This window comes from Giraffa tippelskirchi, chromosome 12, assembly GCF_054371585.1.
Source record: "Giraffa tippelskirchi isolate mGirTip1 chromosome 12, T2T-mGirTip1v1.2.pri, whole genome shotgun sequence".
NCBI classification, from domain to species: domain Eukaryota; kingdom Metazoa; phylum Chordata; class Mammalia; order Artiodactyla; family Giraffidae; genus Giraffa; species Giraffa tippelskirchi.
The window spans coordinates 5,686,990-5,712,082 of NC_137286.1; the positions used below are offsets into that span (position 1 = coordinate 5,686,990).

Consider the following 25,093-nt stretch of genomic DNA (forward strand, 5'->3'; position numbering starts at 1 on the left):
AGGAGAAGGGGATGACAGAGGATGAGATGGTTGGATGGCATCATTGACTCGATGGATATGGGTCTGGGTAGACTCCGGGAGCTGGTGATGGACAGGGAGGCCTGGCATGCTGCGGTTCATGGGGTCGCAAAGAGTCGGACACGACTGAGCGACTGAACTTAAAGTTTTGATAAACAACACATAAAACTAAAACAGGAAACACAAGAACAGCAAATTACCTGCTGCTTTGTTCTCTTCTTTGGGAGAAACAACCTGTTACAAAAGAAAATACACAGTGGTTAACCAAGACTCTGAAAAGTAATAATCAGAAAAACTGATCATTCAGGCACTGCAGAATCACAGCCAGAACACGGCCTCAGACAAAAATGAACTTTGGCTTGAACCTGCCGAGCAAACCAAGCACTGACAGATCACTGTTTCTGCCTCCTTCCTCTTTCCCTCTCAAATCGGACAGATCGGACAGAAGGACTAGCTTTTCTGCACAGTGAGCCCCGAGCCCTCCTCGAGCCGTTGGGACCGTGGTGAGTGGGGCCTGCTGCCCTGCCTCTGTCCCGCAGGGCTTCCCCCTACTGTGGAGAGGGACCTTTACAAATACCCCGAGTCACTACACAGGGGAGACGCCTACCCCAGCAGTCAGTGTGCGGACGTGCAAATGACCCCTGGCAAGTTCTGGGGCCGCGACACAGCAACGGCAGTGGCTGGAGGACAGAGCTGCCCTGGCTCCCAGAGGCGCCTCTCCTCCCACCACACCAGCGGTCCAGCTGCCCGTGGACATGCAGACGGCGAGGTTGCAGTTCCGTGTGATCTCTCAGCAAGGGGAACACGCGGTGTGTGTGTGTGTGTGGGGGCTGCCTTGGGAAGCCGGCCGCCCCCGGTGCTAGCCAGCGCACTCACCACGGCACGCTTCGCCTGCCGGGGGGGACTAGGCTGCGGGGACGGTTTCTTGGGCGGCTGGGCAGGCGGCGGCGGCGGCTGCTGGGCCGGCGGCTGTGAGTCCTTCTGCGGGGGCTGGGGCGGCTCGGGGCCTGGAGGCGGCTGTGACGGTGGCGCTGGTGGCACCTGCGGTGCAGGCTGGAGAGACGGGGGCTGCTGCAGCTGGTGGGGGGTGTGATGAGGCATCTGCTGTTTCCCTTGTGAGTAAAGATCCAGGATTTGGTGGCAGATGTCTAAATGAGAGGCAACAATTGGGTTCCTCACAAGGCGATGTTTTAAAATCTCATGTCCCTTGCAGCTATGATGCCCCTACAAGGACCATTATGCCGGGTCGTATCTATATTAATAAATCACCCATCTCTGGTGTGCACAGCACTGGTGTGCATTTTCAGTTCACCAAAACAATGCGCTTGGACAGAATGAACACTCTATATTAGAGAATTTAATTAAAGAACAATTTGCGTGTACCTACTGGGGAAAATCCATTCTTGGGACTCAAGGCTCCCAGGGAAGAATGATCAGCCTGCAGAAACCTCAGCATGCCCCGTACCTTCCAAAACATCCACAGGGACGTCTTGCACGAACTGCTCCCACCATCTCCTGTACATGGGTTTGGAGGTCCATTCTTGTATTTCAAATTTGCACAAACGTCCCGCAAGATACATCACCGCCACTGCTATGATCTCTGGTTCCCACTGTAGTGACAAGGTCGTGCAGAGACTAGTTCAACAAGAAAAAGAGGTGACTTGACTTGGATGAGCAAACACTTATGACTAACGGAATGCATGGAGATTAGATGCTATATTCAAATGTCTGTTTGCTTATAATCCCCTATATGTGATCAAAAACAGTATTATTAATAAGCAAGTTTTTAGCCTTCTAAACATACTGAAATGAGTTACTTAACTACGGCTACTAATCTGTTTGTTCCCTAAAGAGGCAGAAGAATTCCAGCACATTCAGAAACTGCTATGCCGTGAAATACGAGTGAAATTGCTTAAGTTCTTAAGTGGCTAGAATCCTGGTGCTGACCCTTCTCCTCACGTGAGGCAACGCTACTCATGGGCATTCTGTTCCCCATACAGTACCTCATTAGATCTCTGGGCTCCAAGAACATCAAGGCTCTAGAACCATCACAAAAAGTATAAAACTGCAGATACACACTCTGCAACTTTTGCAAAATCAAATGGATTTAAGTATTTACTTGTCAGAATTCTCTGGTATATTGTGTTGGACTTCTGTTTCAAGCCGGTGGTAAGGCTTCAGCATCCTGTACCACCATGATGTAACATGTTACCCCTCTTCCGGGAAGCAGATGACCTGGATTTTATTTAACCCCAGCTTTGCCATGCACTCAGCCCTAAAGCTGGGGCAAGTCAGTTTCCTCAGTACAAAATAAGGGGTTCGGGTTAGATGACACATGAAGTCCCTGCCTGTTTGAAAACACTACGATTAAACCAATGTGAACATGTGTACCTGTCATTGACGAATGTCCATGCCATTTGAACCAACTTTTGAATTTTGTTTTTGTCACCTAGAGATGGGAAAGAAAAGGCAAATTAGTAGCAATAGAAAGAAAAAACAATGCACGAGAGGCAACAAGTACTTATTTAAAGTCTCCCGTGTGCTCAGCAGCAGTCCTAACACAGCAAAGGGCTGCTGCAGGGGAGCCAAGGACAGACGAGCGGGCCCAGGTCCTAACTGTTCTCTTTCTGCATGACCCACGCTGAACCACCATTTATGGGAAACCTGGCTCTGAGGCTGATTTTATTAGGCTATTTAAAAAATTCTGACTCATTTTCCTGCCTCATATCACTTGGCAACTGGATGACAGAGTCTGTTTATACATAAAAGGAAACAGCATTAGCAGCTATAATATGAACTGTCTGGCCAGCTATGGCCTGGGTACTTCACACATTGAACTTTCTGCTTTTCTCTCTTGAAAAGTGTAATCTGAGTGTCATTACATTATTATAAGGATGATTTCAGAATGAAGAGGTTCTCTTCATAAGGTTTTTTCTTCTCACCTTTGAGTTGTTTTGCATACTTGAGTAGGAATTGGTATGGATGTTCTACCTGTAAATCAAACTTTATGGTCTGCAGTAAGATTCTCTCCAGAACCATTACTTCTTCCTAAAAATGAAATAACAAATGCTGGTGTAGTAATTTCAGTCACAGGTCTGAAACAGTATTAAAAAAGTGAGCTTTCCTTTTATTCTCTCTCCCAAGTTCTATTTGAGAAACTATTTTTCATTCCCTTTCTCCTCTCTCCTACTTAGGCCTTTAACATGCTCAGGAGATGATAAAATTCTCAAAAGAACTACAAGTAGGAAAACAAAACAATCAGTTAATTTTTTAAAACTATTGGAAACAAAGTAAACATTCTCAGAAATGTTATTACTTTCAATATACATGAGCCCCCTTTACAGAGCAGATCTTTACTTTATAGATACATTAATAAACCTTGGTTTCCTTCCAAACCTCCATTAAAAAATGCAATCTTTCAGGCATTTACACTGAAAATTTTAAGCAAGAAAGATTATAACAGTGGCAGCTTCATGCATACTTGGACAGGGAATTGTATCAGTTAAAAGTGTGTATGTGAATGGGGCACATCATTACTGTGTTTTAATCTTTCACCTTCCTGAAACAGGCTTTCCCAATGTCATTTATTGAATAAATCACCATTTTCTCTTTTACCAAACTACATCCTAAGCTACCTATACATATACACGTGTGTGTTCACATACAATCTTTTTTTTTGTTCGTTGATCTGTTTGTCTATTTCTGTACCAGGACCAAAGAGATTAAACATTTGGAAGGGACAGATCAATTATTACTTCACTTTTAAAAAACATTTCTTGTTTTTGCATGTTCTCCCTAACACCTGCATTTTAGTATTTTATTTGGTACTGTTCTAGAAAAAATGAAGGCCACTATGTTCTGATTGGGAACTCACTGATTTATAGAATGGATCTTTTAATTACACTGTATCTTCCTATCAAAAATTTATTTATGAAAATCTTCTTTCCAGTCCTTTCATAGTTCTAAAGTCTCCCAGCCCCAACATGGTTTCCATAAATTTCTTTTAAGGTTTACTCCTGGATATATTTTACTGCTGTTATTGTAAATGGAATCTCTTTTGATTACACTTCCTAACTAATTAATAAACAAGAACTTCTTGAATTCAACTGCTGTACAGCTTGACTGAGCACTTACATTAAGACAATTTCACTTGATTGTAAAATACTATCAAGATGCTCTGTGTGGCAAGAAAAATTAGAATCACTTGTCTGAGTTGAAGAAGAAAGGGTTTTTGAGAGACTGACAATCTCATCGTTAACAGTTACATAAATCTGTTAACTCTGGGAAGAGAAGCCATGTAGATAACTGGTTTTAGGTTCAAGTATGGTATCAGTTCACAGAAGGCAGACGATTCTACCACAAGAGTTATTCCAGATGGCAGGGCAGGCGGGGTGAATGTGCTTCCACCCAAGTTCCCCAAGTGTTCTCTCAGGAGAGTTTTTTTAAGTCTTAACACTTTCATACAGTATGGGAAAAAAAAAGATCCCACCATCACTGTCTCCTCCACCCCAACCCCTCAGCGTTTTGTCACCACCTGTTTCCCAGAAGCTTCATCATGTCTTCTAAATTTGGGAACACTCTTTAGCAAGTGTCCAGACTATAGCCCATACAGTATAGTATTATGAGACAGCTCAAGGCCTGGCCTCCTTTTGTGTTTCAGATACTCAATTAAAGGGATAATTATAGGTCCGGGTGCCAACATCATCCCTCAGGGAACTTTCCCTCAGCCCTGTACTACCTGTCTGGAGCACCTGCCTAGGTTCCCAGATGGAAAGCCCTCACCACACCTTTTAAAACCTTTCACAGCATTCATTTATCACAACTCATAAGCAGATCACTGGCTATCTGAATATTTGATTACAAAATCTATCCCACCACTTGACTGTAAAATCCATGAGAGCAAAGGCCATGCCTGTTTTGCTACCTGTGTCAGTCATGACTGACTCTTTGCAACTCCATCGACTGAAGCCCACCAGGCTCCTCTGTCCATGGGATTTTCCAGGCAAGGATATGGAGTGGGTTGCCATTTCCTTCTCCAGGGAATCTTCCTGACCCAGGGATCGAACCCAGGTCTCCTGCACTGCAGGCAGATTCTTTACTGACTGAGCTATGAGGAAAGCCCTACTGCTACCTATGTCTAATGCTTAACACAGAGCCTGGAACAAATATTTGTTGAGTACATGAGAGATTAACCTAACAGGGAGAAATCACACAGTTTGGGCAAAGTTTATTAGGACATGATTCAGGCAGGACCTTATTTTTCTTAAGTGCTTACATGGCCTCCCTCCAAACCGCCCTCTTCTCTTCTCCATCGAGATAGTGTCTATCAGTGTCCTCACTGCTCCCAGACCCAGCTTCTTTCCTTTGGCCCTGACACCCAGTCAGGTGTAGGGAGACTGCACGTGAGAAAGCCGAGTGTGGGCTACAAAGCCCCTCTGCCCATGTGGGTCAAGCTGGCCTGCATCAAAAGCTTGATGAGCACGGCCATTCCCCACTTGCTGGCTTCTGGGCACTGAGCCGCAGACCTTCTGCCTCTCTGTGCCTGGCCCGGGTCTCAGGTTCCTGATGCGCTGGTACAGGGGGTTAAGGCTGAAAGTAGAAGAGGACTCCTGCGAAGGCGCCTTGGACAACACACACCAGCGGCTGCAGCTTCCAGATCTTTGCGACTCCTCCTGAGTAACCACGGCTCGTTAGGCACAGGTCCTTCTGCCCCTGTGACCAGACCTGACTAAAGCACAATCCATTTCTACAACAGTCTCCGTGCTCCATGAAAATCAAAAACCTATGGCATCAGAAATATCTGATGCTACATTACTTTCAAAAAATACATTTTTGACCACTGTTAGTTATGAAGTTCTCATAGGTTCACATTTTTATAAACAGGTGAATGGATTTATAAATAAGTTCAAGGGATAGGGTTACCCACGCTGACAATACTTACACAAAGGACCGCCATTTATCGCAACCACAGAATGTGCGAAAGCAATCTGGCCTATGCCACCTCCTCGAAGCGAGAAGGGAAACTAACACACGTGTTTTCCACACACACACAGATTCTGCGGGGTGGAAGGAGGGTGACTGCCATGGGAAGCAACACCAGCTGACTAGGAGAAACAGGGCCGTGGGTGCGCCAAACGTCTCCGTCTGGGTCAGCTTTGCATTTCTGTGGTTCAGTTTCTCCCCACAATCTCAGTCTGTCATTTATTCAACAAGTATCTGTCGAACGTCTACTCTGTCCGGCCAGGAGAGAACACTAGGCATCAGGCAGAACAGACAGGGTCTGAGCTCTCACAGACTACAACTGAGAAAAGGAATACTCTTTGTGTGATGACCTGGTTAAAAAAAATCTATGTAATTACGAGCTGTGATAAATGTCATAAAGGATAACTCTCATCAGTGCTATAAGGATCGTAATGGGAGATCCTGACAAGAACAGGGGAGAAGGAAAGCTGCTACCAATCCTTGAAAGTGGTCTTTTTAGAACATAATAAAAGAATGTGTATAATTATTTTGCCACCATTTCCTGACAGTAGCAGGTGTTGTGGGGAAGGGACAAGATGGAGAGTCTTTTAATCCGGGTGTCCGCAAATGTTCGCATCTTGCACCATTCTTGGGAAGCAAAAGACACACAGCACATGTGCATACAGCACCTGTACTTTCTGTCTACCCAGAAGCCAGCTAGAGATGAACCCAACAAGCCAAAATGCTTCTGGGCCTAAGAGTGCTAATGGCCACGAGAGAACTTTGGTGCTACTGGTTCTATGTGCTGTTGCCTTCAAAGGGCTCAGAAGCCGACACAGCACATCAGCAGCTGCCACCTAAGTGTAGGGTACGTTACCCCCCTCCTTACTCACAGAAGCAAGGAAGAGCATCCTCTGTGTAAGGGCCTCTTAGGGATTCCAGGGACTGGCAGATACTGGGGCCACAGGCATTGTCAACACAAGGAACTCTGTCACAATTCTGCCCTGAGGGATCAAGACCTGAGCACAGGAAGTTATGATTCTTACCTTTGGGTCATCTCCAAACTGGCCAAATTGTACATCATTTAATAAACTCCGTGCTGTTTTGATGATATCTTTACATTTTTTTGGTGTTTCTTCTACTTTTCCAGCCAGAAAGAGACAACAAGCTCCTGTCACCTAAGAGGAAGACAAAAGCTCCTGATCTCACTATCAAGGCTCACCCAGCAACAGGAGGACTTGGGGCCTTCACAACCCACCGGGGCGCCTCCCTTCCCGTCTTGCCCTTCTCATTCACAGCCACTAGGGTGCTCGAAAAGCTTGAGGGAAGGTCCACATACAAACAGTCCACCCTGCGACCTCCAGTTTGGCTTCACAAATTGTTTTAAATATAGTTTTCTGAATAAAATGCCACGTAAGTCATGTAGATGGAAAAAGTCACAAAAACAAGCTTTCTTTTCACGTTGTGCTCTTAGAGACACTGCCTCCCTGATCAGTAGCCTTGCTACAGAAAGCGTTCACCCCATACCACGGCCCGTGCTCTCTTTCCTTCCCCTGCTGCCGGACTCCTGGCCCAGCTCCTCCGTCACTGGGACCTTCTCATTGCTCTGTCTCCAGCTTTCCTTTGCCTGCTGGCTCTTCTACGTGCTCCTCCATTCACAGAATCCTGACCACATGTCACACAGCAGTCAGGTACCGTGCTGGAGTACAAAGCAGATGCTGACACAGTCTCTCCCCTGAGAATATCACAAACTAGTGAGGAAGAAATGTGTGCAAAACGAAGTAAATCTCAGCAAAAGGAAGAAGCCCCAGCAGACTAACTTCCTGTCATGTCTAAATATGTCTTCTTCATAAAACCCTCCCATCGCGTCAGTTGACCTACTAAAGTCACAGTTCCCCGGTCTGGAATTCAAGGCTCACAACAGTCTAGCTCAGACTACTTTTCCACCCAGAGTCCCACCATGCCCTTCCTGCCCACGGGCCTCCTGGCTGGCTGCCCGCCTGCCCCAGAGTTTGGTTCAGGGTGGTTTCTGGTGGACGAGTGCTCTGTCTCATCTCAGCACAGCAAGGTCCCACTTACCGCCAAGGCTTATCTCAGGGCTGGCACCTCCTCCCTGGCGTTTCCCCCCATTCCTCCATGATGCAGCTACCACCCCCCCCGGAACGCTAGTCTTCTTCTGTGCCTCACCCCTGGCCTCACTCTGACTGTGTGCCTCGTATTCACCAGCCCAGCTTCCTGGACCGGAAACCACTTGAGGTGGAATCTCCCACAGAGCAGGTTTAAAGAGTAACTGAAGACTCACTGACATGGAACAAAGAACTCCTACGCCATCTTGGCCTTTGCTGGGTCTCAACCGTAAGGCCAATCTTATCTCGGGAAAAGTAACAAGGAAGTCAAGTATACTAAGTGCAACATGATTATGGTTCATATTGACCTAAATAAAAAAGTCAAAAAATATTTTAATACAGTCAGTTGGGGAAAAGAAAAGTTTGAACTTGATTTTGTTTATATATAGTATATACCACACAAAAATGAATATTTCCTGGAAAATATAATAAGAGAGGCTACAATCTGTCCACTGAACTATGTAGAAATAATAACACATGAGAGAGAATTATAATAGAATTAAAATACTTACGTATCTTGGAAATTGCTTGAAGGAATGAAACATATAGAACCGATGAAAATAAATTATTCCAGTTGCCAGGGTGTCATAGTGTCTGTTGTTCTGGTTAAGGACTTTGGCCAAGAGTTACCTCTTCGTTAAATGCAGAAAAACAATAAAAGCAAACAATAACAACAAGAGAAGTGGGAAAGCAAACATTATCAGCGACAAAGCAGGTGAACGGGAGTCTCAAGGTGTCAGGATTCTGGTACAAGCTGCAGTCTGTGCTTTAATAAGGTGTGTGTGCTGTGTGCTCAGTTGTGCCCGACCTTTTGCGACCCCGTGGACTAGAGCCTGCGAGGTTTCTCTGTCCATGGGATTTTCCAGGCAAGAATACTGGAGTGGGTTGCCATGTCCTCCTCCAAGGGACCTTCCCAACCCAGGGACTGGACCTGCATCTTCTGCATTGGCAGGTGGATTCTTTATCACTGAGCCACCTGAGAAACTTTAATTAGGCAGAGCTTCACTATCCTTTAGAAATACTTCATCTGTGATCAGTGGGTGCTACTTTCCATCCTGGGGGTCACAAGCTCAGTGGCTAAGTCTACACATTTAAATGGTAGAAAGGAAACAGAAAACCCTAAGGAGCCACGCAAATCTGAAGTAGCATTTAAACAAGAAAGATATTTGAAACTGTTTTAGTCAGGGATGTTACTCTTTCATCTATAATGCCTAATTTAATTCTTGGTGGTGGTGGTGGTGGGGAGCCCATTTATCACAGATTACAGAAACAGGATACAGTCCCAAACGTGTGCCTACATCAAAGATGAACCGTGCCCCTTCTCGGCGGTACCGGGCCTCAGTGGCCGGATCAAGTCCTTCTAGCTGCGAGGGTGTATGAGCCAAGTCTTTTTTATCCCAGTACCAACATGGTTTTGTGTGGTCCAGGTTTGCTGAGGTTACTGAAGGGCTTGAATTCTCTTTATTCTCCTTCATTTATTGAAGTAGACTTGTTCTTTCCAAAAGACTTTCGGAAAAATGTTAGAATCCTGAGGAAAAAAGAAGTAGTAATGTTGGAAAGGGTTACCTCACATTTAACAATCTCCATCATTATAAACAATGTACATTCATAGATTTGTACCTGATAAAAAAAATTTCCAATAGAAGACACACTTCAGTTCAGTTCAGTTCAGTCACTCAGTCATGTCCGACTCTTTGCGACCCCATGAATGGCAGCACGCCAGGCCTCTCTGTCCATCACAAACTCCCGGAGTCTAACCAAACCCATGTCCATTGAGTCGGTGATGCCATCCAACCATCTCATCCTCTGTCGTCCCCTTCTCCTCCCGCCCTCAATCCTACCCAGCATTAGGGTCTTTTCCAATGAGTCAACCCTTCGCATGAGGTGCCCAAAGTATTGGAGTTTCAGCTTCAACATCAGACCTTCCAATGAACACCCAGGATTGATCTCTTTTAGGATGGACTGATTGGATCTCCTTGCAGTCCAAGGGACTCTCAAGAGTCTTCTCCAACACCACAGTTCAAAAGCATCAATTCTTCGGCGCTCTACACCTTATTAAAGCACAGACTGGCAGTTAGAAGCCCAGGCTCATCTCCAAACACAATTTAACACTTAAGGGACCCGTAGTATGATAAATCCCATATTTCATAGCTTAAAAGGAAGAGCATTTCTGTCTTATTTTCTTCTGCCTTTCTTCATTAGACCTAGCTCCCTCATGCTGGTCTACATTCTATTCTTCAGTAAAACCTAGGTCTGTCCTAATCCAAAAGATTTCTGCTCTAAAATTATCCATTTCTGCCATCTAGCATCCAGTCAAATTTTCCCTTTTTCAGTTTACTTGATTCCATTTAGGTACTTTCACTTAGAAAAGCCACCATACTGGATGAATTACTATCTGAACAAGCCACTGAACAGAGCAATGTAGATCAGGTATGGCTGTAGTGATCTGGGGTGAGAGGGTGCAGGGAGGTGGTCTATAAGGGAGAGAAGAAGTGCCTTTAAATTTTTCTTGCTTTCATCCCCTTCTCTTTCATTCAGAATGAAGGAATTCTCTAAAACCTCTAAGCTAAGAAAAGAAAACAATAAATAAGGATTCTCACCTAGAGATCATTGTAATATGTAAATCATTTATAAATTGGATCAGAAAACAAGAATTTTCATACAGGGCAGAGAAAAGGTTCTAAAGAGGCAGCTAGAACCAGATTGGTCTGGTTTAGCAAGAAAATAGCATCCAGGCCGCCAGGCCTGGGCCAGGGCCTTCAGTTAATCTGGAAACCTAACTTCTCCTGCGTGCCACCTCATCTCTGGTCGGAAAAGTGACAGGGGGCGGACTGCTTTCCTTGCATCTGCGAGCTCTAAGGAGAACGTGGTCTTCCTCCAACAGGAAGAATGAAGTACTACCTGGAGAAAAGTAATCTTCTTGAACTAATTTACACTCTGTGTGACTGAACTGGGCAATGGGTGGGGGCCGGGGGAGACTGGTTCACTGAAGCCTCAGTATATATGAAGAGTTCATAATCAGACGCTTAGTAAAATCAAGAGTTGGTTTTTTCTTAATCTTTGATCTCATTTATAAATGTGTGTATCTATCAATATGTTTCCTTTGCACTGAAAAACTTCATCTTCAGTTGTACCATTTATATATTTGCTTTATCTTATAATATATCCAGAAAATGGTATATCTCAGATGTCGTACTGAGATATCATTTCTCACCCATCAGATTGGTAAAAAGCCCAAAAGTTTGACAATATATTCTGTTAGCAAGGCCAGAGAAAAGCAAGTAATCTCATATGTTGCTGGTGGGGGAACAAAATGAAACAACTTTCACAGAGGGGAATTTGGCAATGTGTCAAAACTGCAGCAGCATTTGCTCTTTGATTTAGCAATTACACTTCGAAGTATCTACTCTAACAATATCATCACAAATAGAAGACAAAGGTGCACAAGATCATTCAAAGTATTGTTTATAACAGCAAAAACTGTAGACAATGCAAATGCCCATCATTAGGGCACTAGCTGAATAATATGGTACATTAACACAAACGGCGTGCCATGCAGCTATTATGACAGACTGAGAAAGATCTTTAACTATGGGTGTGGAGAAATTTCCAGAATCAGCATACATGGTTACTAACATTAGTATGTGTCTATGTAAGAAAAGAGGGGAAGTAAGAATAGATATCTTTACTTAAACAAACAAACAAACAAAAAAAACACAACTAATCAAAAAACTGGTTACCAATAGGGAATAGGAGAACAGAATGGTAAAAACTGGGATGGGAACAAGATTTCTGAGTACATCTTTTTATATGGCTTTCACTTAAAAACAACAACAACCTTTTATTTAAAAATAATTTTAGATTTATAGAAGAGTTGTAAAGATGGTTGTAAAGATGAATTTTCATATATCCTACACCAGCTTCCCTTAAAAAATTAATTTTGGAAACTTACTAACTACACTATATAGCCTTGATTTGGATTTTGAATTTTTCCAAAAACCTCTTTTCCATTCCAGGATCTAGTCCAGGAACTACATTGCATTCGGGGGCTCACATTTCCTTAGTATCTTTTAATACGTTTCTCATGTTTTCCTTGTTTATCCTGATCCCCTAGTTTTGAAGAGTCCTAGAAGATATGAAATGCCTTGATTTAGGTCTGTCTGATATTTTCGTGTTAATAGACTGGAGTTCTGAGGAAGAATGTCATAAAGTGTCCTTCTCATCACATCACACGAGGGGGCAAGTGACTGCAGAATGACTTGCTTTACTGCTGCTTTACTGTGTCCATTTGGTTACGATGGGGTCTGCCAGTTTCTCACTGTAAGTTACTATCTCTCACTTTCTATCTTCTATTCTTTAAAAGTGAGTCCCAAGGTCCAGGCCACACTCTAGGGTAGGGGAAATAAGGGAATTAAGCACCACTGCCTGAACGAATTGTACTGAAGAATGTGTGCGGACCTATGTCAAAACTACTGCAGTATAAACGTCTGGTGGGGGGAGGGGGTAGTATTTTGCAATGCAAACTAGTATGCAAAGTACCTGTTTCTCCTAGAAGTATCACCTATCAATTTTAGCATTCCTCTGAGGATCTTGCCTGCAACCACTACTGTGGTGTTCTAGTGGTGATTTTCTATTTCTTTCCTTCAACATCACTTGGGAGTTCTTTTGTAAGAAAGATTTGTTCCTTCTCCCTCATCTATTTGATCATGTATTTAAACAAGGATGGGCTCATCAATACTTATCTTACTCTTTGAGTTAAAATCCCACCACTACCATTATTTGCTGCTCCCACTGGTCCAGTTAACAGCCACTGAAAACAGCTCTTTCGGGCTAGCTCCTGAGTCCTAAAAGTCAAAGTTACAAAAGGACTCAGGAGCCAGCCTTACGGGCATTATAGCATACAAAAAGAAAAGTAAACTGATTTTAAGTGTATAGCTTATGAATTTTCACAACATGAACATGTTTGTGCAGCACCATCCAGTTAGTTGGTAAGTAGAATATTACCAAAACCCCAGCAGTTCTCATTACTCTCCTAATCACCACCTCTGGAAAGATAACCACCATCTTGACTTCTCCGATAGTCTTTCCTGTTTCTAAAGGATGTGGAGTGAGATATTATCACTCTTTTACAACTGGCTTCTTTTGCTCAATATTATGTTTGTGGGGTTCGTCCTTGTTGCATTCTCATTATTATACAGCAGGGGTTTTCAACCTGGGGTGAATTTGCCCCCCAGGGCACACGTTTTGGTATGTGCATGTGGCAAAGTTTCGCTGGTTGTAACTGGGGGGCTGCTGCTGGCATCCAGTGGCTAGAGGTCATGAATATAGCTGAGCATTTGTTTTAATGCACAGAAGACTCACAACAAGGAATTAACTCTGCTGAAGTTGAGAAGCTCTGCTGAACAGTATTCTATTCTGTGAATATAATGGTTTTCCACTGTGGATGAACACTTGAGATGTCTCTGGTTTTCAACTATTAATAATAGTAATAAACATTCGTGTGCATTCTTGTAGAGCAGAGGGCAATTGGCCACTTGGCTGAGGGGATTGACATCTCAGCATATCTGTAATTTATTCACAGTACACTAGTTGGGAGTCTTTAAGACATACTAAAATAACAGTTCTCCATGTTCATTCAAATATTTTCCCCATATTCATTCAAATATGTCTCCATATTTATTTAAATGTTTTCTGCACATTTACTATGAGCCGGGCCTCAATGACACAGCAGGAAACAAGAGAGGCAAGCTCTCCACCCCACCAGAAGCTTACATTCTAGGCAGACACAAAGAGAAACAGGTATGTCAGTGTCTGTCAGGGAGTCCCAGTGTCAAGGAAAACAATCAAGCATGGTGGGGTGGGGAGAGTGATACCTTCGGGGCAGTTTAGAGACACGCAGAAGGAAGACCAGTTAGAAGACTGTAACAGCTGTTGAAACAACGCCTAACAAAGCCTTGGCCCCACAAACGGCAGTGGGAGAAAGAGGGGCATCACAATTGGCCATGAGGCAAAGGACAGCAAGAGATGACTCAAGTTTGCTTTACTCTCAGAGACGGGTAATACTGAAGAGAAAAATGGGGAAGAGAAAAAGTTTTGTTTTTTAAATTGAAGTATAGTTAACAAAATTCTTTCTCTTCCCCATTTTTCTCTTCCATATTACCCTTCTCTGAGAGCAAAGTTAATTTGGGCTTCCCCTGTGGCTCAGCTAGTAAAGAATCCGCCTGCAATGCGAGAGACCTGGGTTCAATCCCTGGGTTGGGAAGATCCCTTGGAGAAGAGAAAGGCTACCCACTCCAGTATTCTGGCCTGGAGAATCCCATGGATTGTATAGCCCACGGGGCCGCAAAGAGTCGGACAGGACTGAGCGACTTTCACTTTCATAGTTAATTTACTATGTTTCAAGTGTGAAAAAAAGGTTGGTTTCGATAGAGGAGGGAAAGAAGGTGGTTCTATAACTACTAGATACTTGTGCGGAAATAACCACCAGACCCACAAACAGGGCTACTGACATCTAGAAAGGATTCAGCTACTTGGGAGTCACCTGTACAGAAGTGACAGATAACGTCATGCTCACAGACAGAAGGATGGAGAGTGAGGCCGGGGACACAACTCTGAAGAACTTTAGGAAGCAGGAAGGACAGAAAGGGAAGGAATGGTCCAAAGGTAGGGAAATTTGCACCCTTAATTACATAAGAAATCAAGGAGTACCAGCTTTAAGTAAGAGGCAGTAGCCAACAGCAACAAATGCTAAAGAAAAATTGAAGGACAGGAATTAAGAAAAGGTTACTAGGACTGGTGATTAGTTATGAAACATTAAAAATTCAGTGTAGTGGTGGTTGCACAACTCACTGACTTGTACATTTTTAAATGAGTGATTTGTGTGATATGTGAATTGTATTTCAATACAGCAGACATTATACACATGTGTAAATAGAAGAAACTTTCTGGAGGTGCAGTAGGGCAGAAGGAAGACTGCACGGGTGATAAAGAATGAACAGGCTATAAAACAGGTTATTGCTTCTTCAGCATAAAGGAGAATGAAGGATGTCAGAAGCCAGAAGGAGTCACTGGAAGAGGCTGAGCAAGCCACTGCGCGATTAAGGGGCCAAGAGATAATAAAAAGCCTAGGGATAACAAGAAAGAGCTTGCTTTTTCTCTGAGACAGAGGGAAGGAAGAATGTGAGAAAGATATTTTAAAAAATCATTTAAGGGGGAGAAAATAAATAATAAGAGAGCATCTCCATTCTCTTTGGAAAGTGCCAAGACCTCTGCTGAGAAGAGAGGGATGGAGTGGAAAAAAGGGTCAGGGACAGTTTAGTAGGGATTATTCCCCAGACCCTCCAAGGCAATGGCACCCCACTCCAGTACTCTTGCCTGGAAAATCCCATGGGTGGAGGAGCCTGGTAGGCTGCAGACCCATGGGGTCGCTAGGAGTCGGACACGACTGAGCGACTTCACTTTCACTTTTCCCTTTCATGCACTGGAGAAGGAAATGGCAACCCACTCCAGTATTCTTGCCTGGAGAATCCCAGGGACGGCGGAGCCTGGTGGGCTGCCGTCTAGGGGGTCGCACAGAATCGGACACGACTGAAGCGACTTAGCAGTAGCAGCAAATAGGGATGGAAAAGAATTCAAACCCGTTTTACCTTGCTGTCATCGCCAAAACCCACACTAATAATCTACCCTATGTGCTGTTAAGACTCCAGGACAGGATGAACAATAGGCGCAACACAGCGAAAATAAGTCACGTAAATAGAACAGAGACAGTCCTCTAAATCAGTCATCCCTTGAAACAGTTCTAACTTCGGTTCTAAAACCCTGTTCCCTATTACTCTTTAATTTTATTTCACAAGACTCTAGAGTTATAAATTTCGTCATTAGCAGTTCATGATTGCTGTGAAAACGACGGGGAGATTTATGAGCTCCACAAAGTAAAAATCTCTCCGTAAACAAGCAGCATGTCAAGGCATTTTAACAACATCTTTCAGGAATGTGCTTTAAATATATCATTTTAACTGAGAAAAGATTAAATGCATTTTCAACATTTAGAATTACGGATACTTACAAGCTGGAATCAACAGTAAAAGTCACTACTCAGTTTTCGCGTCTGGTACACAGGCTGCCTCTCAACAGTAACATTTGGTCATTCACTTTCAATTGGCCACTTCCACTGGGACCTTCATAGTTGACAAAGCAGCCTATGGTATTGCTAGGTATCAATAACTGGTGTTTACATTACTTTTGCATTAAACTTATATTGATTTTTATCTGTTCTATTCGTCCCTGGGATCTGGTACATAGATGGCGCAGAGTAACGGATGAACGAAATCTACCTTTCAACAACTGCGTAGCCCCCACCCAGCCCCCTGCCTTTAAAACACCTTTCCCGTAGCTACTGACTGACTTGGAAATAGGTGAGGACAATGTTTCTTCTCCCTTCTCTCCTGGGTAAAGAAACAGCTCTGCTTTCTCAATGCAGCTTTTAGTGTTTCAAGATCCTCCCTAAACACTAGCGATCAACATGGAAAACAACATTCCTCATATGATCTGCACAGTATGAGTGAATATACTAATATTCATCAACATGCCCACTGTGTGTTGGCTGAGTTGCAGCATGCCCGCAAGCTATGTTTTCTTATCCTCACAATTTATCCCTGAGAAAATGGAGCCAAAGAGACATGAAGCAACTTGCCTAATCCCACAGTTAGTAAACGGGAGAAACACAATTTATCGTTAGAGTAAAACAGCACCTTTCCCCTATCTGGGGAAAACTTTATAGTTCACTTCTCTAAATGGAACATTACAACATACAACCTTTCCCCTCCACCCAAGTCAGGTCTTATTCATCTCAAACACACACACAACTGAATTTTTGTGAATTCGGTAATTCTTGGCAAATCTACATCTTGTTAATTTTGGCCTATAATTTCAGCCTTTAAGAAGGCTTTGAATCTGTCATCTAACATACTTGCTGACTATCACTACAGATTTTGAGTACATTTCTTAATTTGAGAAGCATGCCTCATATATTTAAAGTTGGTAATAAAAAAAAAGTGCTAAGCAGAGTGAGAGTAGACCAGAGCCCTGCAGCTCTATCTCCAAAGAACTCTCTTCAAGTTGACATCAACCTATTGATCAACATTTGGGATTTCGTAATTTGAATGGCTATAAATCCATCTAACCAGACCTTATTCAGTGTTCATTTACCTCTGGTATCTATTATATGAAGTGGGATTATGTTCAGTGTCCTTAGGAAATTATCCCCCATCAGTTTAGTAAACTTGTAACAAAAGGAAATATGATTTGTGTCACCAGCTTTCTTCTAATGGAAGCTCCGCCAGTTTGAAGCTACGAGCCTGCTTTTCTAAGTACTCAGAAACTCTTTTTTTGCTCATCCTAAAGATCTTAATATAGATTAGTAGTAATCTCTGGAGTATGACTTCAATGGCGGACTAGAAGGACGTGTGCTCAGCTTCTCCTGCAAGAACACCAAAATTTGCAACTAGCTGCTGAACAACCATTGACAGGAGAATGTTGGATCACACCAAAAAAAGATACTCCGCATCAAAGGCAAAGGAGAAGCCCCAACAAAATGGTAGGAGGGGCAGAATCATGCTTAGAATCAAACCTCATATTCGCCAGAGACGCTTAGAGGGCACAAACAAAACCCCTTTGCACACCAGGACCCAAGGGCCCCACAGGAGACTGAGCCAGACCTGCCTGTGAGTGTGTGAGTGTCTCCTGCGGAGGCATGGATTAGCAGGGGCCGCCGCAGGGACAGGGGCTCTGGCTGCAGCAGAACTGGGAGGAGCAGTGTGTGGCATAAGTCCTCTTGGAGGAGGTCGCCATTAGCCCTACCACAGAGCAGCTGAGCAGACGACCCACAAACTGGAAAACAATTATACCAAAGAAGTTCTTGCACTGTTGCGAAAGTTCTAGGGCCCACAGCAGATTTCCCAATATAGGGATCTGGCAAAGGGACTGAGGATCCGCAGGGAATTTGACTTTGGAGGCCAGTGGGATTTGAATACAGCCCTTCCACAGGGCTGGGGAAAGAGCCTCTTGGAGGGCACAGACAAAACCTTGTGTGCACCAGGACTCAGGAGAGAGGAGCAGGGACCCCCCCAGAGACTGAGCCAGACCTGCCTGTGAGGGCCCAGGAGTCTCTGGCGGACAGGTGAGTCGACAGTCAGGGGCACTGAATGCAACAGTCCTGGGAGCTGCAGGGTGCTGGCCTAAGTCCTTTTGAAGGAGGTTTCCACTAACGCAACTACTGCTACCACAGTTTGACCTCAGGCCAAACTACAGGGAGGGAACACAGCCACACCCTTGCAGGGCCACCTAAGACAGATGGGTCATGGCAGAGAGTTCTGACAAAACGTGGTCCACTGGAGAAGGGAAATGGCAAACCACTTCAGCATTCTTGCCTTGAGAACCCCATGAATGGTATGAAAAGGTAAAAGATGAATTCTGGAAGAATTCACTGAAAGATGAATTCCTCAGGTCAGTACGTGCCCAATATGCTACTGGAGAAGAGCAAAGAAACAGCTCCAGAAGGAATGACAAGGCTGAGCCAAAGTGGAAACAATGATCAGTTGTGGGTGTGACTGGTGATGAAAGTAAAGTCTGATGCTGTAAAGAACAATACTGCACAGGAACCTGGAATGTTAGGTCCATGAATCAAGGTAAATTGGAAATGGTCAAACAGGAGATGGCAAGAGTGAACATCAACATTTTAGGAGTCAGTGAACTAAAATGGACCGGAATGGGTGAATTTAATTCAGATGACCATTATATCGACTACCGTGGGCAAGCATCCCTTAGAAGAAATGGAGTAGCCCTCATAGTCAACAAGAGAGTCTGAAATGCAGTACTTGGGTGCCAACTCAAAAACAACAGAATGATCTCTGTTTGTTTCCAAGGTAAACCATTCAGTATCACCGTAATCCAAGTCTATGCCCCAACCACTAATGCCAAAGAAGCAGAATTTGAACGGTTCAATGAAGACCTACAAGACCTTCTAGAACTAACACCCCAAAAAGATGTCCTTTTCATCATCGGGGACTGGAATGCAAAAGTAGGAAGTCAAGAGATACCTAGAGTAACAGGCAAGTTTGCCCTTGGGGTACAAAATGTAGCAGGGCAAAGGCTAACAGAGTTTTGCCAAGAAAACGCACTGGTCATAGTGAACATCCTCTTCCAACAACACAAGAGAAGACTCTACACATGGACATCACCACATGGTCAATACTGAGATCAGACTGATTATACTCTTTGCAGCTGAAGGTGGAGAATCTCTATACAGTCAGCAAAAACAAGACCAGGAGCTGACTGTCACTCAGATCATGAACTCCTTATTGCCAAATTCAGACTTAAATTGAAGAAAGTAGGGAAAACCACCAGACCATTCTGGTATGACCTAAATCAAATCCCATACACAGTGGAAGTGACAAATAAATTCAAGGGATTAGATCCGACAGAGTGCCTGAAGAACTATGGACGGAGCTTTGTAACATTGTACAGGAGGTGGTGATCAAAACCATCTCCAAGAAAAAGAAATGCAGAAAGGCAAAATGGTTGTCTGAGGAGGCCTTACAAATAGCTGAGAAAAGAAGAGAAGCGAAAGGCAAAGGAGAAAAGGAAAGATATACCCATCTGAATGCAGAGTTCCAAAGAACAAGGAGAGTTAAGAAAGTATTCCTAAGGGATCAATGCGAAGACATAGAGGAAAGCAATAGAACGGGAAAAACTAGAGATCTCTTCAAGAAAATTAGAGATACCAAGGGAACATTTCATGCAAAGATGGGCAGAATAAAGGACAGAAACGGTATGGACCTGACAGAAGCAGGAAGTAATTAAGAAGAGGTGGCAAGAATACACAGAAGAACTATACAAAAGAGATCTTCATGACCCAGATAACCACGATGGTGTGATCACTTACCTAGAGCCAGACATCCTGGAATTCAAAGTCAAGTGGGCCTTAGGTAGCATCACTGGGAACAAAGCTAGTGGAGGTGATGGAATTACAGCTGAGCTCTTTCAAATCCTAAAAGATGATGCTGTGAGACGGCTTCACTCAATATGCCAGCAAATTTGGAAAACTCAGCAGCGGCCACAGGACTGGAAAAGGTCAGTTTTCATTCCAATCCCAAAGAAAGGCAATGCCAAAGAATGTTCAAACTACCACCCAACTGCACTCATTTCACATGCTAGTAAAGTAATGCTCAAAAATCCTTCAAGCTAGACTTCAACAGTATGTGAACCGAGAACTTCTAGATGTTCAAGCTGTATTTAGAAAAGGCAGAGGAACTAGACATCAAATTGCCAACGTCCGCTGAACCATAGAAAAAGCAAGAATTTCAGAAAAACATCTACTTTTGCTTCACTGACTATGCTAAAGCCTTTGACTGAGTGGATCACAACAAAATGTGGAAAATTCTTAAAGTGATGGAAATACCAGACCACCTTGCCTGCCTTCTGAGAAACCTGTATGCAGGTCAAGAAGCAAGAGTTAGAACCTTACATGGAACATTGGACTGGTTCAAAATTGGGACAGGAATACATCAAGGTTGTTATACATTGTCACCCTGCTCGTTTAACATCTATGCAGAGTATATCATGCAAAATGCCAGGCTGGATGAAGCACAAGTTGGAATCAAGACTGCTGGAACAAATATCAGTAACCTTAGATATGCAGATGATGTCACCCTTATGGCAGAAAGCAAAGAGGAACTAAAGAGCCTCTTGATGAAGGTGAAAGGGGAGAGTGAAAAAGCTGGCTTAAAACTCAGCATTTAAAAAACAAAGATCGCGGCATTTGGTCCCATCACTTCATGACAAATAAGTGAGGAAACAATGGAAACAGTGACAGACTTTAATTTCTTGGGCTCCAAAATCACTGCAGATGGTGACTGTAGTCATGAGATTAAAAGACGCTCCTCGGAAGAAAAGCTATGACAAATCTAGATGGTGTATTAAAAAGCAGAGACGTTACTTTGCTGGGAAAGGTCCATATAGTCAAAGCTATGGTTTTTCCAGTAGTCATATAAAAATCAGAGAAGGCAATGGCAAGCCACTCCAGTACTCTTATCTGGGAAATCCCATGGACGGAGGAGCCTGGTGGGCTGCTGTCTACGGGGTTGCACAGAGTCGGACATGACTGACATGACTTACCAGCAGCAGCATATAAGGATGTGAATGTTGGACCATAAATAAAGAAGGCTGAATGCCAAAGAATTGAAGCTTTTGAACTGTGGTGCTGGAGAAGACTTTTGAGAGTCCCTTGGACTGCAAGGAGATCCAAACAGTCCATCCTAAAGGAAATCAGTCCTGAATATTCATTGGAAGGACTGACGCTGAAGCTGAAGCCCTAACACTTCGGTCACCTCATGTAAAGAGCCGACTTACTGGACAATACCCTGATGCTGGCAAACTGAAGGTTAGAAGAGAAGGGGACGACAGAGGATGAGATGGTTGGAGGGCATCACCGACTCAACGGACATGAGTTGCAGTAGGCTGCAGGAGACAGTGAAGGACAGGGAAGCCTGGTGTGCTGCAGTCCAAGGAGTGGAAAAGAGTTGGACATGACTCAGGCACTGAACACCAACAACTGGCTCTAGCATCCGAAGCCATTCAATTGTTCTCTGCAAAAACTGACACATTTACCAGACTCCAGTCTTCTATCATTAACTGCACTTTTAAGATTCCTCAAGAGTTATGAACAATGATTTCACAATCTTATCTGTAAGTATTTTGGTATATTGTTTATCTGACCTTGAAAATATGAATTGGATTTAATCCAATTAAGTATTCTTTATAATCTCTATTCCCTTGACCTTAATCCTTCCCGGTTTTGTCTTGACCTAGTTTTAGAGAAAACAGAAAACATTTTTTCTTCTGTATTCCTAGCAAACCCATTGCTTTCAAATATAATCTCTTGAAACTAATTTATTTTGTAGGCCAAACCATGACCATTTTTTCTTTGTGACATTCAATTTTGGAAATGACACCTAAGACGTAACAATCTCATTAACAATTAGAATGTTTCTTTATTGCTTGTTGGCACAAACTAAGTTCCATAAAATGAGACAAATGTTTAACATGCTTTTATGCAAGAATCAACTAATATTTTTCAACAATGCATCACAAGATAATCGAAGTGAGACAACAGTTAAAAAAAAAAACCCACTAAAATTACACACCAATGGTAGTCATTCCGACTAAACCAAAAGAATCTTGGATAACTATTACATTCATAGTCAACAGGCAGGCATCTAAGAACACTAAGATTCTTAACCAGCCAAATGTCTACGAATATCACCACTATTATCATCATCCATGCATTCATTCCCTGATAGCTCAGTTGGTAAAGAATACGACTGCAATGCAGGAGACCCCGGTTCGATTCCTGGGTCAGGAAGATCCCTGGAGAAGGGATAGGCTACCCACTCCAATATTCTTGGGCTTCTCTCGTGGCTCAGCTGGTAAAGAATCCGCCTGCAATACTGGAGACCTGGGTTCGATCCTTGGGTTGGGAAGATCCCTTGGAGAAGGGAAAGGCTACCCACTCCAGTATCCTGGCCTGGAGAATTCCACGGGCTGTATAGTCCGGGGGGTCGCAGAGAGTCGGACACGACTGAAAGACTTTCACTTTCACACATTCATTAAGCAACACGGACAGATTAGTATCCCGGCAGTATTTTAGGTGCTGAGGATAGAAAGCTTTGTGCAGCTCTCATACTAGCAACATCATTCACACAAACCTTAATCAGCGCTAAAATTGCAAGGCATTGTGCTAGGTATCTCTAACGACCGAATTAGAGATACCCAAGCATCATCAAGTTTACGTTAAAAACATAAAAAAAGCCACTTTCAACTAAATGCTCTTAGCAGTCGTTCCTAATGTTAGAAGATTTAGCGAAAGCTGCGTTTTAACTGGCAAGCCAAATTTCGGGAGCGTTAACCACCATGTTTTGTGCGGGTAATCTGAGAGCTCTGAGATATCCCTCTGGACTCAACGCCTCAACTTTTAAAGAACAATCCCTCCTGTAATAAACCAAACCACCCTGGAGAGGGTGTGTAAGCACGACGTGAACGGAAGAACGAAACTATTATTAATCGCGGAAGTGCGCTTTCCTCATTCCCAGTCCCACCCTCTTTGCACCGGTCTTCAAACTCCGAAGTCAGAGCATCCTAGCTGTGGAACAATACGCAAAGACTCAAGCTTTACCAAGGCTGGGACCGACACACTGCGAAATGACTGGAAAGATGTGGGCAGTCTGCAGTTATATCGCTGAGTGTGTGGGAGTGCATAAGACCCCGGCCCTTTCTCCCCACTTTCCAAAAAGCCCCTGAACCATAACCGCCTTTCACTTCGTGGGTTGCTACCTGCTCTAGAGTCCGAGCCAGGTTCCCCGACCCGCTCCTGCGCCTCAGACCTCCCCGGGCGCGTCTCGGAAGCCGCAGCCTCGCCATCGCCCGCTAACTTTGATTCACACCGGGGGGTAGCGGAGGAAAGCGGAAACCAGGAAGAGGCTCCACCAGAGGCTGGAGGCTGGTGGCCATACCCTAACCCAACCTCCAGGTACGCAGGACTTAAGTGGCGCTGCCCGAAGTCCATCGGTCCACTCACCCCTCGCCTGAGGTAAGCCCCTTAGCGACGTCTCTCCTTGCCGACTGCGGCCATCTTGGACGTGGAATGTCGGGGTGCTACGTCATCGCGCTGCGTCTGTGACGGAAAAACAAGCGACCGGAGGAACGCCGGTCAGCCAATGAGAAGAACGTAGCTCTCTCAAACGAGGAAAGAGCCGCCAGTCTCCTCCGGGCTCCGCCCCTCGAGTCAGCGGTCGCGGCGTGAGGGAGGAGGGGCCCGATAGAGCGCCCATCCCGTCGGTCCCGCCCCCTGGGGGATGGTGGAGGAGGAGAGGGAATTCTGGAGCAACCGAACCTGCTAACGGAACTGAGGCGCGAGAGGCGGGCCCCGGGGGGGCGGGGAGTGCCGGTCCTCCAATCAACGCCCGGACCTGGGCTCAGCCTAGCCAATTATGGCCCGGAAGCTGGCGGGGGGCCGAGCCGGCGGCTCCGGACCCAGGAGTTCGCCAGTCCAATGGCTGGGGAGGAACCGGCGCGGAACGGTCAGGGGGCGGCGGGGCGGGGCCGCGCCCCCTGCGTCTGAATCGCGGGCCAATGGGCGGCGGCGACGGCGGCGGCTCGAGGGCGGGAGCCGGGGGCGGGCGGAGCCGGGTTGGGCCGCGGCGGCGGGGCTGTCTGAGGCAGCTGTCCCGCCCCCTCCCGTCCGGCCGCCGCCGCCGCCGCCGCCGCCACCGCCACCGCCGCCGCCTGGGGCTTGGTTGAGGTGGCCTGTGGGTCCCGGCGGAGTGTGGCGCCGCCGCTGCCGCGCGAAGGGGCAAAAGTGGGCAGGTGAGTGCCGGCGGCGGCCCCTCCTCAGCGCGCGGCCCGCGGAGCCGACTCGCGCTCCCCTCCGCCACCGCCAGCCAGCCAGCCCCGGAGCGCTGTGCGGCCGCCCCACGCCCGGGCCGGCAGCCCTCGGCCGTGGTCAGGCCCGCGCCCCGCTGGCCCCTCTGTGGGCCCAGAGTGCGGGAGGCGGTGTGCGCCCTGGGGGCCCGGCGGGTCGGGCCTTGGGCGTCAGGAGTCCGGCGAGGTCGGCGTGCCCCGCACGGCCTCTCTGCCCTCCGGCCCTACCCTGGGCTGGGGCGGGGGTGGGGGCGCGTTCATCCCCTCCCGGCGCCCAAGGCCCCCCGGCCCCCGCTCCGCCCGCCCCGAGACGGCGGCAGCAGGTGCAGGAATGCCCGGCCCCTCGGCGCGCACCGGGTGGGGCCGGGGTCCGTCCCTCTCGCGCCCGTGGGCTCGGCCCTGCGTGCAGCCGGCTCGCGCACCCGCTTCCTTCCTCTCTCCTCCCTCCTTCCCGTCGTCACCCCGCCGCTTGGGCGAGGGCTGTGTGGCTTTCGTGTTCCTCTCTCCACACCTCA

At 45.5% G+C, this 25,093-nt stretch overlaps 2 protein-coding genes across 28 annotated transcripts in view; one reads left to right on the forward strand and one right to left on the reverse strand.

Annotated features, from left to right (window-relative positions):
- Positions 1-23,807, reverse strand: part of CCNK (cyclin K) — a 29,630-nt gene extending 5,823 nt beyond the window's left edge. For both annotated transcript variants that reach the window (XM_081549790.1, XM_081549789.1), the window contains exons 1-9: positions 23,737-23,807; positions 9,384-9,633; positions 8,618-8,699; positions 7,026-7,157; positions 2,961-3,066; positions 2,410-2,467; positions 1,484-1,653; positions 895-1,166; positions 219-252 (exon numbers count right to left, since the gene is read on the reverse strand). In XM_081549790.1, the coding sequence (XP_081405916.1) occupies positions 219-252; positions 895-1,166; positions 1,484-1,653; positions 2,410-2,467; positions 2,961-3,066; positions 7,026-7,157; positions 8,618-8,699; positions 9,384-9,580 (1,051 nt within the window). In that variant the 5' untranslated portion in view covers positions 9,581-9,633; positions 23,737-23,807. The remainder of the gene's footprint in view (positions 1-218; positions 253-894; positions 1,167-1,483; positions 1,654-2,409; positions 2,468-2,960; positions 3,067-7,025; positions 7,158-8,617; positions 8,700-9,383; positions 9,634-23,736) is intronic.
- A 94-nt stretch (positions 23,808-23,901) lies between these two features.
- The window catches only part of SETD3 (SET domain containing 3, actin N3(tau)-histidine methyltransferase), a 78,749-nt gene continuing 77,557 nt past the window's right edge, over positions 23,902-25,093 (forward strand). For 22 of the 26 annotated variants that reach the window (XR_014071199.1, XR_014071198.1, XR_014071202.1 and 19 more), the window contains exon 1: positions 24,340-24,524. The gene's annotated coding sequence lies outside the window, so the exon portion shown is untranslated. Of the gene's footprint in view, positions 24,069-24,339; positions 24,525-24,564; positions 24,766-25,093 lie in introns of those variants that run through there. The other 4 variants (XM_081549771.1, XM_081549773.1, XM_081549776.1 and 1 more) reach the window with 3 other exon arrangements.